Raw genomic sequence first — 15,211 nt, 5'->3', positions numbered from 1 at the left:
ATTGCGGTCTCCTAGCCTGAGCTAAGGGAATTTACCACTTGTTTTTTAATATTAGACGAAAAATAAAAAATCACGAAAAGTACATGGCATTTTCTTATAAATTTAAAGTAGATCTATTTTTCAATATCCAAAGAAATATTGTATCAATATATAGCAAAATTTTCCAGGAGAAATGATAGTAAGATTGTTTTTATTGTGTATGGTCTGACAATGCTCATAATAAAACAAAAATTTAATAATTAGATGCCTTTTAAGAGTACAGTGACATGCCATCACATATACTATATTCTAAATAAGTGCTTGAATTCATATTGATGTCAGCCCTGTAGTCGTGATTTACTAAAAGTGGTTATTTCAAAGATTTTGTTCTCTCACTAATCTAGCATGGTTCTGACAAAAAAAATATACATATGATTTACATATCCATGCCACAAATATGTATGTAAGAAACAGCAGTTGAACTCCCATTAGGCATTACAATTTATGGCATGTATATTATTCACATCAATTAAACGTAGATTAATGTATAAACACATGAGAGACAGATGAAATTTCATATAAATTCAATCATTAACATGCAAATTTATAATTATCCTATTTGGCAATAATTTAAGTTAAGTGATAGTACAAGAAGAACAATAGATTCAACTTTATTAGGAATATTTCACCTGTGATACCAACCTATCGTCCACCCATATGTCCACCCCAAAGACAGCTGTCCACCTCCTCTCACTCAAGTCTCGTCCACCCAAAATGAATAGCACTGTATGATCTAAATTCTACATTCCTGTGAACAGTATCAGTTTTGTGTATTCTTGACGACTTTTACTCTGCTCTTTGTTTGCCAACAGAATGACATCTATTTCTCTGTAATAACCTTCATCAAACATACAAGGTGATTTTCCTGTGGCCCAAAGTCTTTTATATGATGAATACAAGCTTTATTAACGGTTTCTAAAACATATATCAACGGTTCATTATTAGTTAGTCTGACAAGCTTTCCCTCTGATGACACAATATATGCTGCATACATTCTGTAGACCTTTCACAGGATATGCTGCATGTATTCTGAAGACCTTTCACAGGTCATGCAGACATCAATGACATCATCTGATGGAAAAATCAGAGCTTCTCAACTCTTTAGCATACCTAGAGAATTTATATCATTTTGACTGGTACTTTCTAATGCGTCTAGGCCTCACACTTGAAACATTGCTTTAGTTTAAATACTACAAATTCATCTGTATATGCAACAATGATGTACAACTACTACGCTTCCTTTTCGTACAGCCATATACTGAACAATATCCAAACTCCAATGAATACAATGTCAACACATGGGCAGACTTGATGACGTCAAGAATGTTCCGTTTTCTTTCATATTCATGTTTTGACGAGGAATTTACTTTACTTCTACAATAGGATCACATTTTATTTGTCCGAGACATTACCCAAAGTCATGCACTTATCAAAGAGGTAGAATCTAGAGAACCTCGTACCATGATTGGGGCAATATCATATTTATCCACACAAGTTCCCATCTGTTGGGCAGTCATTTTAAGAATTACGTACCTGTTGCTTAGCCATTCAGCCGCATCAGATCATTGTTGCATTCTAATGCGAATCATTTTTGGCAATTTTTCCAAATTAGCAAAGTGAATTTAGATTAGTAGTTCTTATTGCTGCGTGTGCGATCATATGTGCATTAATTTTCTTGTTATGTTTGAGTAAGCTGTGTGTATCAATTTCCCTCACATTGTTAAATTTATCACCGTTTAATTTGACCCATCATCATTGTAAAAGACCATTCTCCTTCCATCTTCACCCTCCTGTTTGTAGATTTTTCTTCTTCGATGTTAGGCTGTCCGTCCCAAAACATCTGGGTTTAAACGAATTGTTTAAAAGTCGCTAAAATTCGCGACAGAATTTATGAAATATCATACTTCTTCACCATTCGCTGAAGGGACTTCTTGGCCCCAGTGCCTGGGCTTTAGCCCTAAATATCATACATTCATCTTCACCATAGCATACTATAACTCAAGTAATGACTTTGAAGACACAATGAGGTCACTTTGAAACTGATACAAAAGTTTTCTATTCTTTGCTCTCATTTGCAAGCACTTCTCATAAAGTAGACTCACACTGGAGCTTCCTTAGTAGTGTTCATTGGGTCTTCTCTCTTGCACAGGTGAACCCATTTTCTTCTTATCTTCGTCCTTTTGGGCAAACTGCAAGAACCTAGTGTCGTTTTCTTTTACTCCTCATGGGAAAACAACCAAACACAGCAAAAAGGACCAATTTTTAAATCAATTTGTATTTTTCATAGCTAAACAAACCTTCGGTTTTAACAATAGGATATTCTTAGCGCCAGCTGGAAATCCGGTTAAAAACATTCAAAGATTGTATTGTATCGAAAGCTCCTTCAGTGACTGATTCCCAGAGTTAACTTGCGCGCGTGACTGCCTCCCGCCTGACGTCATGCGCACAACGGGGCGTTTTTTTCCCTTTTTTTTGGATATTGATACTGAACAGGCAGGCGCCGCATTACATGTACTTTCAATGCTTCTAATAGAACAGCTGATAGATTTTTTAAGTCAAAGGGGGTAAAGCAGCTGACCAAAAGGGCGTTGGTTCAGGTAAGAAACTCAAAGGGGAGTAATTTTTGCACTATGATATTGAAACTTGCACAGAAAATTCACCTATATGCACAGAATACGCCAGCCAAATTTCATCTTCCTAAGTTGAATAGTATTTATTTTTGAAATATTTTTCACTTTTTTTGGTTGTTTTTTCTTCTATCTTTAAAAGCTATCTCCTCCCTTATTTATAAATCAATTCGAAAAAATTTAAATCCAGCATAAAGCTTATAGTATACCAAATAGAAATGACCTAGGATATTTCATAGTTTTCCTTTTTTTTTTGTCTTGTCTGAAAAAACAAAAATTTGGAAAAAAAAATCAAAATTTTCAAATTTCAATATATTATAATTTTTTTTCGGCGATATGAAAAATGTAATAGGATGTTTTATTTCTACAATCATCCAGAATTATAATACTTTTTAAATTTTCAAAATTGGTTCATAAATAAGGAAGTAGTTAGCATTTGAATAAAAAAAAATGCTACTTTGAGAAAAAGCAGTTTAAAGTTTCATGATTCGTATTACTACTATCAGGGCAAATTGTATCATCTTCATCATCTGATAGCACTAATGAAAATTCTTCCTCGATATCATCAAATAACCCCACAGTTTCACTTATATTAGTAGGTGTCTTGTAGAATATATTTGTAGGAAAACCAATGTTTTCCATTTCACACATGCGCGACGGAGTTTCCAAGTTGCCATTTCCTGTTCCATTCTTTCTTTTTTGTTCACTTTCCTTTTTCATCTTTTCGTGTAATTTTTGCATGGTTTTTGCAGACACTAAACGCTTGTTCGACCACTTCTTCTTAGGCATGATTATTAGCCAAAAAAACAAGCAAAAACCCGATAAAAACAGACAACAGCTGATCAAGAATAACAGCACACGCGCGAACACGCCCCCTAAACAGAATTGATCGGGAAACACTCACTGTCCACGTGGTGATGGAGATGATGTTGTTGATACATTTCGACGATGCCAGAGGAAAAAATATCGTACCATAACAAGCAAAATAAAAATCAATATCAAAGCAAATAATTGAAAAGTAACTGAGACAGTGGACGTTATGGATGACACATAGATTCTGTTGTCTGCATATACACGCACAAAATTTCATTTTTTACCTATTAAAATACTTCAGATCGCTTTCATCTTTCGTTTGGCAACATTACACACCTCTAGGATGCTGGAGAGAGGGTAAACTAAAATTCGTGTTCCTGACCCAAAATTTGAGTTTTTCCCCTTCACGTTCGTGATGTCATGGGGGTCCTCCTATGATCCCTTCTTCATGGGTTTCCTAGAATCAGTAGTAGTCGTCGTCATGGTTTCCCCCTAGAAACGGCTCCCATGTTCATTTATAACTAACTTAGCGGATATACTGATTAAATGCCGAGTTACACTGCATGCAAGCAAAGTGCAGATGTCTACTTCGAAAATAAACCAAGCTGGATCTATAAATAGCATTAACGTAAAAATAAAATAACGACACTTCTGTTATGTTCACAAACATCTTTCTCCTTTCATCTTAATGTGCACTGATATTTTAAAATCATCTTAGGTAACATTGCATACTTTCCTTCACTTCCTACCAATTCTTTTATATCTAATAACCTGAGTCATGTGAATATGTTTTGAAGAGGGAATGGGTTTTTGCAAATGTACAATTATATATTTTTCTACATCTAACAGTTACTTCAAATTTAATAACTCACTTTATAGCTATCAGGGACTATGCCTTGAGGGTATGACGTCAGTATGAAGTATTTACCAAATGAACGATCGCATTCCTTCCAAAGTTCTGAATGAATGACAATTCATGGCATGCGGGAAAACCGTTGCCTTCCCTTCCGCAATATCGAATGGTGAAGGGGCCATCGGGATACGATGCTAACAAGTGATAAACGGGCAGAAGGGGGGGGGTGAGCCTTCTTATCTCCATGGTTACCGAATAAATCCACTCAAATCTGATACGCTACGGCAATACCGAATTCCTGATAAAATAAATACGCGACGATTTTGCTATAATGCCATCAATATTTGTTATCGATGAAATTGGATTGCCCATACTTGCGTAAGAACCAGCCACATCGACGATGTTCCGTCATACACTAAATGTATGATAGAATACAACGCGTATGAAATCTGTACTTACTGAAGACCATAATTTATTTAGATTGAGTTGATTTTTTTATTTTTTTATCCAGTTCTACACTCGGGTTGTCAATGAACTAACGTTTCACCAAAATGCACTATGTTTCGAATCGTTAGGCAACACCAAATATTCTGGATTTAACTTAACAGCACTAGTTATTTGAGGTGATGACATTACTCACAGGCAACATTAGGATCTTAGCTGACAATACTTACATTGGTGGATGGTGTCAACACAATGGCAAACACTAATCACACTACCGAAGACGAAACTGTCAACACGGAATCTTCGGTGCAGATAAACTCTTACGACTTGTCAACGATGATGAAACTGTATAAGTGGAAAAGCGGCAGAACAAGACAGGAAGACCGTGGGACCGAGAATAAGAGGGCGGTAAGGGTAACCCGTTTTGTGTGACTACTTACGTACGTCTGACAGCGATACTTGCTTGCCTGGCCTATGAATCACTGTTGCCAATTGGTTTGTGTTTACCCTCCAAACTTGGGATACGACTTACTTACACAAAACCGGGAAATAAGTGAATTTAGCGAATCTATTTGTAATATACACACATAAATATTGGCGCAATTTAATCATTATTGCATTACTATGACATCTAGAATTCACGGAAACAGTTTGTAAAGGCATCGGCGTATGTGTCAAGTTCCACTAAATTGGCAACGATGCTGGCCCTCCCTCCGTTGACTGCATGTCTGCGGTTTCGTTGTGCGGGAATAACTGACGTTACAAGACTTCTATCTTGCTATTCATTTTACTTGCAGTTTTTACGAGCATTGAAACAAATGCAGTGTAACATTGCAGAGTTTCGCTTCAGAAATGAGCGTCTGTTAAGGCTATTGCGTCACGTTAAGCAACTTGAAGCTGCGACGTTATCTTGTGGCAAAATCCAAAACAATGAACAAGAATTGATTTACATTTCTTTTGCCAAAACCCGGAAAGTTTCGGATAGTGAATGTGATATCGCTAATGTACTACAAGTTGACACACACACACACACAGCAATATATATATATATATATATATATATATATATATATATATATATATATATATATATATATACATATATACCAACTTGTAGTACATTAGCGATATCACATTCACTATCCGAAACTTTCCGGGTTTTGGCAATCAATTCTTGTTCATTGTTTTGGATTTTGCCACAAGATAACGTCGCAGCTCCAAGTTGCTTAACGTGACGCAATAGCCTTAACGTACGCTCATTTCTGAAGCGAAACTCTGCAATGTTACACTGCATTTGTTTTTAATGTTCGAAAAAATTGCATATATATATATATATATATATATATATATATATATTTATTTATATATATATATATATATATATATAATCTTGAATGCTTATGGTCTTCATATGCTGCACCGGAGTGTTCTAGTGATATTTACTCTTCTTTCTCCTAGATTGTAAAGATTCATCAGAAATGAATTTCTCCGTCGATTAGTGTAAGCTGCGTTGAGTAATTGTGTTCCTATTTTCCTCTATGAAGTACCATCATAAAGATACCACCTGCGTCAGGTTTGAAGAGCGCGATCATAACATAGACCTTATGAGTATATTCCAAAGTATAAACACTACTCTGCATGGAAAAAAATAAACACGTAGATATAGATTATTAGATTATTGGAACCAAGATGCAATACAGATGTGGAAATGTGGATACGTTTGAGAAGAAACTAAAAATTTGCCTTATCTATTCAAAATGGTTATGCTACGGAAAGGAAGTTAGACGGAAGGGCTAAATGGAAGCCGAGATGTGTTTAGAAATAGACAAGGAAGATGATGATAATAGACAAAGAGAGAAATGTGAAACACTTAACTGACAGAGGAACCTTGCAAAGACAACTGTTGTGAGAGGTTGCAAAGCTATTGCTTAACGAAGGCGTTTTAAAGAAGAAGAAAAATGTCAACCTGCCTTATGAAGAGACCGTGTAAGAGCGGTGCTTAATGTGATGCAATAACCACAACAAACTCATTTCTGTAGCGAAACACGGCAATGTCACTGCATTTTATCGTTCTTTGGTATTATTAGTACGTTTTATTGCTCGCAGGTATACGAATAGAATAAAATGAATGCTAAGATAAAGTGTTGTTTCGTAACAAGTAAGATATTCATGAACAGTGAGGTAGGCGCCGGAAATTTCGAGTACAGTTGCCAGACGTAGAAGTTCACATTGGGTGTTTATCTTCTGCGGTCGCTTCAAGAGACAAGAGACAAGTGTCACTTTGACATAGCGCGAGACAAGAGTTTTGTCCACGGTAGTGTGATCAGTGCTTGTTATTGTCTGGACAGTATCCTCCAATGTGGCGGAAAAGATGGACTTAGGCCAGCCACTCACGTGCAGTTTTAACTGACTTATAACTGTTAAGTTATAACTGTCAGTTAAAACTGCACGTGTCTGGGTATCTCAGTTGCTCATTTTTCCATATTTTTAACTGAGCGTGTGTGGGGATTCGTAACTGTACAGTTCTCAACTTCTCATTTCTACAGGTGGTAGCGGTGAGTGCAGTTTGTTGAGATGGCACGTAAACAAAACGAAGTGATTGTTGAATTTATTGAACGCTATCGATCAGAACCTTGCACAATAATTGAGAAAATCAATTGGTTCTTCACTTAATTCCTTTAATAATTTAATATCAGAACATTGATTTCGCCTTAGTAACCACTTTTTGCAACACTGTTTACGCTTTTTAGTTTCCTTTTTTCTATTTGTAGCATTACAAAGAATACACCGAGAGCGGCTAGGATTTTATAATTGAACAGTCATAACTGTCAGTTAAAACTCCATGTGTGTGGCCGGCTTTAAAGTGGACTGTATTATATGCTTAACGTGGTTACTTGGTCAAAAACCACTAAAAGCCTAAAAGCCTTACGTAACAACTCCACAAAACTCCCTTTGCGGTTTCTAAATATCTCCCAACCCAATTCATTATTAACGAGGATAACACACCAATATCATTAATGAATAGTACCACAATTAAGTACTTTCACTTACTGAGCAGTCCTTGTAGACATGAACTCAGATCATAAATCTCTATACGAGATACGACGAGAGGTACGCCTCTCTCTCTCTCTCTCTCTCTCTCTCTCTCTCTCTCTCTCTCTCTCTCTCTCTCTCTCTCTCTCTCTCTCTCTCTCTCTCTCTCTCTCTCTCTCTCTCTCTCTAAATGTTGCGAGTACTCACGGGTTGATTTTCAGACCTTGGAGGGCCGCTGTGTTATCTCGTTTCTAAGTTATTTGCATAACCTTAAAGTATGGACACAATGAAGGTTTATCAGATCAATTTATATTCACCATCCACAAAACTGAAACATAGGAAAAATGAAATAAAATCGAGGGATATTGAAACGCATTTGATAAATGTAAAGTTAAAATTAATTTAATAACTAAATGTTAAACATATCAAAGAGTAATAACATAAAAGTGACAAATTAAATTAATCACTCAAGGGGAATTGTAAATCAATGGCACTCACATGAAACAAATTACGACAAAATTCAAAGAATCAGGCAATTGCCCTTTCTAAATCCACACACACATCACTACACATACTACACAACACTATATAACAGGTCACCTCAAAAGTTGAGCCAAGAAGCTGTTCGTTCCGTCCTGCATTCGGGTTTTGTTGGGGAAAAGAGACAAGTTATACAATTACCACGAATGTAGAACTGACGTACAAGGTTTTCATGAACATAAAAAACTCTACAATAATTATCAACTTCGTTGTCGAAAATAAATTCCAAATATAATAGTGTGCAACTTCAACATATTTATTAAATGTAGTGAATTAATTGGTGGTGTGTGTCAATACAATTTTAGTTTTGACCTCTCCTAATGGATTCTCTGGCGAGAGGCACAAACAAGACCCAATGACACCAACTCTTACCATACGTAATATGCGCAATACATTCACCAAGAACAAGCGCACCACAGATACTACGTACTAGAACATAGCAAAATCAGATAAAATAATGTAAAGTGTCATTCTCGAATAGATGTGGTTCTTCCACCCTTATTATGTCATGCAATGTAGACGTGCATATCTTTACAAAATATATGGGCATGCGAATATATTTGGTTTTCCCATGAATACAAATACAGTAACAGTTCCTGTCTGTCGATTACCTGACAGACGGCAATATGCAGTGAAAATCAATCAATAATTTCTTATGAGACAGACTCTAATAACTATAATAAAAGAAAAATATGGAAACAAGTGAATACACAAAAATATTAGAAAATAAAATCGTTGTGAGAGGAATTCCTCACATCCAAGGTAACTGTAAAAAGGGCCTTATATTGGTTCTTATGAAGCAACTTGGAATTATTGCAGTAGGCTGTAATGAAATGTTAGTGCACTGTACATGTACTCACCAGTAAGGTCAAAAGTGCGGGGGGCCCATACACCTCACTCCAAACGTCAGTTAGACTGTCAAAAGAGGTTTGCAAGCCAGTTTAAGCGTGTATGGGGGTAGTTTGTCCGAAAGACTGGCCTGTGGAGCAAACTGACGGACTTCGTGATTACCGAAAAACTAACCTTTAGTAGTTTACTGACAACCTTTTTCATCGTGTGTGGGGAGGCGTGAAGTATATTTTCGGTTTGCCTAAAATTTTGAGAGTGCATTGTACATATATATATATATATATATATATGTATATATATATATATATATATATATATATATATATATATATATATTTATATAGTGTATGTGTGTGTCTGTATTAATGGATGTATTTACCTACATATAATTATGAGAAGCTAAATTATTCAAATTTTTGGCCAGCTATTATTATATATGTTTTATATGTAGTTCTTCAATTGAAAATAAATATTTGTTTTTGGTCTGAAACTTGTTTACCTTCAAATGTTCCTTCGCAGTGAAGTCCATATTGCTTTGGACGTTTCACGTATAACTTTCCCCAGTGACTGCGCAGAAATGATGGTGGTGAAATTTAAATCCTCGTAACTTCGTCATACAGGTATCTTGTTTTTTCTTATGAAGGGTTTTATTATGAAGAGCAGTTCCAAAAAAGGGATTTTATTATGGAGAACAGTTCCAAAAAAGGGATTTTATTATGGAGAACAGTTCCAAAAAACATAAATAAAAATAAGTCTCATGGTCCATTCTAAGATAAGTAGACCAGTCGCCTTTCTCAAATAAATTCTGACAAAATGTTTATGTGATATAGCTTTTGTCTTTTCAACAACCAGTCTTTTGTCCATTTTTCTCGTTTACGCCGCCTCTTCAGAAGTCCTGGGCAAGAAGAATCTAGGGGAAACACTTGCGTTATTTCTTATAACTTATGACCAAGGTCTGGAGAGGTGTGGGGGTCAGCCTGTTGCTCTTTGATGATTCTGGCAGCGCACTTCAGGGAAAGTTAATTTAGCGGTCGCGAGCACTAACGCAGCAGCACCTTTCATAAATAAAAATTTTAAATAAATACAATTTCGTTAAAATGTAAGGGTTCTGGTAGACAAAAATGACCAACGAGTACTAACATACAGCTGAAAATAAAGGTAAAATTATTATTTTTGTACACACACACACACACACACACACATATATATATATATATATATATATATATATATATATATATAAATAATATATATATATTACAAAGTAGAAAATCTGTTTAGTGAAATAAAATTATAACTACATTTGCTTATGTGTTTTTCTGATATCTATAATTACATTTTCATGCAGCAAAGACTTACTGTATTTCATTCTGAGGAAATGGAAAGAGATTTGCTTCCAGTAGGTCTCTTAAGAAAAAAAGAAGAAAAAAATATACTGAGAAATATGTTCATCCTTTACATTCACAAGTTTTTGCCATCACTAAATATGACATCTATCATTCATAATTAATAATCCTAAAAGTTTACTGTTCGGCATTTAAGGGTTTAGTTATAATGGCAATGTAAACTATGTTAATCCCCTATTTAAAAATGATTACGAAAAAAGATTGTTAGTACTCGTCTTGAAAACCAAACAATAGTGTTGCCATTTTATCACAATTTACAAGTACGTTGCCCAGATGTTGAGGGCCGATGACAAGATCGTAAAGGACCAAGCACCAGCTACCCAGGGTATAGGGTTGGACAGACAAGGTCAGCAATTTTAACAATTATATTACAAAAATAAACTATGCAAGTTGAAAAAAGAGAATTCCCATATATTACAATTCTCGTACGTGTAAATCTACTACTAAATGGTCATTACTAAGTCCCTGAAGGAGGTAATCTTCACAAAATAGAAAACATTACAATTAATTCCTTTACCAAAAGGGTCCCAATATAAGAAGAGCTAACACATCTAAAGCGATAACGGCCTGACCTAGTCAATTCAATTACGAGACGGATGCACCTCGATAAATCTAACTGAAGCACATATCTTACAACTATTAACCGGCTCAATCAGAGGAGAGAGTTGCAATCACCTTACCTTACCAAGTCGCGCCCGGGGGGAAGAATGTTCTTCGGAGGGGGTGCTGGCCCACTTGACAACTTGGTGACGCCAAGAAGTGGACTCGATTATTGCGCATCTATGTTATCATCGTGAATTGAAAACGATAAATCTCTATTGCAATCAACCCCTCGAGTAGGACTCCTTCCAGTGGTGAGGGGATAAGGGACCCTGGCTTCTGTGGGAATGTTCGTGCATTCCCATAGGTGCCCCGGGTCCTGACGGAACATCCTACAACTCTCTCTTCTCGTTCTTTCCTGAATCCTTCTCTCCAACCTCTAAATTTTGACTGTTTTTTTGGACTGCTTTTGTCGACGACCTTTGGAATGGACTTGGCCAATCTTTGACAGTCCTTGTGATTTGATGGAGGGTGGGGTTGGACGGCATTCCTCCTCACCCGTAGAACTGGAGTACCTGACGTGTCCGAGCGAGGGGAAACTTTTATGTTAAACTGCACTCAGTGCTGGGTCTGATCTCGACGGACTGACGACCCTCAAGGCACTGGGTGTGGGGTGTATATCTGGGTAGGACTCCTAGGGTGCTATATCATTCTCCCAATTGGAGGGGCTGTCCTCAATATATTTTACAACAAGAAGTTGTAAACACTGCTCATAATAACTTTATCATCATAGGAGAAGCCAAACGTTTTGTTCGAGGTGCTAACAAAAGTGCTGGATCCTCATTTGCTTCCACTGTTTTGGGAAATAATGCATTCCATCAGCCTGCTAAACCCATCATTAAAAATAATACACCTTCTCAGGATATTTCAACTTCTGTGGTATGTAATGAACTTCAAACTAAAGTGGTACAAGCTGTGATTGATGAACCTCTTCCTGACCTGCAAGCAAATGCTGTCTCAGAGTTGAGCTCCTCTGTTAAGCCCAAAGAAAAATAAAATCTAGAGGAAATCTTAACAAATCTTATGACAGTTTTCAGTCACCCCCGAAGTCAAAGAAATGTAGAACATCCTCTCCTATAGAGTTTAAAACTCCAATTTCCAACAGATTCAATGCACTTGATGACCCCTTTAAGCCATTATCAACCTCACAGCCATTGGAAAAGATGTCTCGGTCCTGCTCAAATTTAAGTATGACCGACCTCTCCCAATCCCCTCAATCATACGCAGAAACAGCTACTTCTGAAGTGGAGGGAAAACATGCTGACTCGCTAAATATAGTTAAAAATTTCGATAAATCTAGTCTCGAACTGAACAAACAGGATGTGCAGGAAAAATGTTCAAACTCCCCTCATCTAATAAAAATAAAAGTCTCCCAGGCACCAGACTTAAGAGACTTTCAAATCCAAAAACATTCAGTTGTGTTACTTTGAAAACCCAGCTAAATAATGACTTGGCTGGGCACAAGAATCACAGTTAAAATTCCAATTTAGTATCTTGCAATGGAATTGCAAAGGCCTTAGGACTCGTTCTGAAGAGTTAGAATTACTATTGAACCATCATGATCCAGATGTAGTTTGCCTTCAAGAAACTAAGTTAGGCAACTCATTATACAATCCAGGATTAAATTATAAAATGTTTGTGATGAACCCCAGAGATGGTGATCGAGCTCATGGGGGGTTGCAATTATTGTTAAAAAGTCTTTGCAACATACAAGTGTTCCTTTGAACACAAACCTACAAGCAGTCGTCATTCGAGCATGCTTTGAAAAAGAGATTACTATTTGCTCTATTTACCTCCCACCTAGGTCAGAAATTACTTTGAATGACATTCAGGCACTAGCTAATCAACTACCTCCTCCTTTCTTACTACTGGGAGATTTTAATGCCCATAATAGTCTATGGGGAGGTGATACCTTGAATGCTATAGGTAGAACCATCGATGATTTTATCTTAAATAATGATCTCTCTCTTTACAATGATGGTTCAATGACGTTTCATAACATCTACACCAATGTCTTTTCAGCTATAGATTTAAGCATTTGTTCACCTGCAGTCCACTTGGACTTCAACTGGTCTGTAGATGAACTTTTGCACGGAAGTGATCACTTTCCCATACATTTAAAGTATGCTAGAAACATACCTTCTGAATCTCCTATAAAGTGGAAAGAAAATGAAGCAGATTGGAGGAAGTATGAAGGAAGCTTTCAATTACATCAGGAAGTAGAGTCATTTGAGTCACACTTAGATGCATATGATTACTGGACCTCAACTTTATTGGATAATGCCGAGAAATATATCCCAAGAACAAAGGGTAAACCAAGCAGGCCTGCAGTTCCCTGGTGGGACCAAACCTGTGGCAGACTGCGAAGAATAGTGAGAAAATGCTATAGACAATTCAAGGCAAAACCTTCAGGAACAACGAAAACTACATACCAACGGGCCTTAGCCAAACAAAGAAAATATATTAGAAAAGCTAAAAAGGAATCTTGGCTCCACTATATAAATGGTATCAATTCTAAAACACCAGAGAGATTAGTATGGAAAAAGATTAAAAAGCTAAGTGGGAAATTTGTTCCATCACCTGCTCCTACTCTAAAAATCAATGATGTCCTTATTTCAAATCCAGCTGATGTTGCAGAAAAATTTGGTGAGCATTTTGCTGACATATCAAGCTCTAAAAATTACCAAGGTGTCAATTAGATTCAACACTGAAAACAATGAAGCATATAATGCTAAATTCTCACTAAGGGAACTACGAGAGGCTCTCTCATCTTGTGAGTCAACAGCCCCTGGTGCAGATAACATAACCTACAACATGATTAAACATCTTCCAGAACATGCTAAAATATATCTAATGAAAATACTCAATAAGGTCTGGGAAACAGGCATCATTCCCCCATCTTGGAAGATAGCCATAGTGGTTCCAGTCATAAAGCTAAACAAAGATCCATATCAGCCCACTAGTTACAGACCAATTTCACTAACAAGCTGTGTCTGTAAATTATTTGAGAAAATGGTGAACTCTCGTCTAATGTGGCATTTAGAGAAAAACAGATTGTTATCCTCTGTTCAGTTCGGCTTCAGGAAAAATCGTTCAGCAGCCTTGGACCCTTTACTGAGATTATCAAATCAGATTCAGCAGGGATTTTCCAATCAATGCCAAACAGTAGGGGTATTTATTTTTATCTGGAGAAAGCCTATGATACAACATGGCGATTTGGCGTTGTTAAACGGCTCAATGAAATGGGAATCAGGGGCAATATGTTAAACTTTATCAACTCCTTTTTAAAGGACCGACATATTAGAGTGAGAGTCAGGAATAAGTTTTCTTCTTGTTATGAGACGGAAGAAGGTGTCCCACAAGGCAGCGTATTGAGTGTTACCTGCTTTGCCATTGCTATTGATAATATTGTGAAATCTGTTTCCGCTCCAGTTAGGGCTTCACTGTTTGTGGATGACTTTGCCATCTACGTCACCACATACGACGCTGTATCAGCCTGTAACTACCTGCAAAAGACAATAAATGTCATCAGTAAATGGGCTGATGAACATGGTTTCCGATTTTCTTCATCTAAAACTGTGGCTGTTCGTTTCACCAGATGTACCCGCAATGAAACTATCCCAAATTTGAAACTGAAGGATTGTCATATTCCTTACAAAAAAGAAGTACAGTTTTTGGGCATAATATTTGACAGCAAGCTAATGTGGCGTCACATTGACTCTCTAAAAACAAAGGTTAAAAAATCCCTCAATATTTTAAAGGTGGTATCGGGATTCGACTGGGGAGCTGATAAGAAAAGTTTATTGAAGCTGTATGATTCCTTATGTAAATCAAAACTGGACTATGGCTGTCAGGTATATTCATCTGCCTGCAAGTCCAGGTTAAAGGAATTGGATGTAGTACATAATATGGGATTAAGGATATGTACAGGTGCTTCCAGGACATCTCCCGTTGAACGTATCTACATTGACTCTCATGAACTTCCTTTAGATCTGCGAAGAGAAGAG

The 15,211-nt window shown here is 36.7% G+C and overlaps 2 protein-coding genes across 2 annotated transcripts in view; one reads left to right on the top strand and one right to left on the bottom strand.

The window, feature by feature from the left end:
- The window catches only part of LOC135226404 (von Willebrand factor A domain-containing protein 5A-like), a 192,592-nt gene extending 187,833 nt beyond the window's left edge, over nt 1-4,759 (bottom strand). The window contains exon 1 of the mRNA XM_064265923.1: nt 4,707-4,759. Coding sequence (XP_064121993.1) covers nt 4,707-4,744 — 38 coding nt within the window. The 5' untranslated portion in view covers nt 4,745-4,759. The remainder of the gene's footprint in view (nt 1-4,706) is intronic.
- LOC135226400 (von Willebrand factor A domain-containing protein 5A-like) overlaps nt 1-15,211 on the top strand; it is a 442,225-nt gene that overhangs the window by 241,092 nt on the left and 185,922 nt on the right. The window lies entirely within an intron of this gene.

The sequence above is a fragment of the Macrobrachium nipponense genome, chromosome 14 (genome assembly GCF_015104395.2).
Source record: "Macrobrachium nipponense isolate FS-2020 chromosome 14, ASM1510439v2, whole genome shotgun sequence".
NCBI lineage: Eukaryota > Metazoa > Arthropoda > Malacostraca > Decapoda > Palaemonidae > Macrobrachium > Macrobrachium nipponense.
Note: the sequence above shows the minus strand (reverse complement) of the source record. Positions and strands in the feature narration are given on the sequence as shown.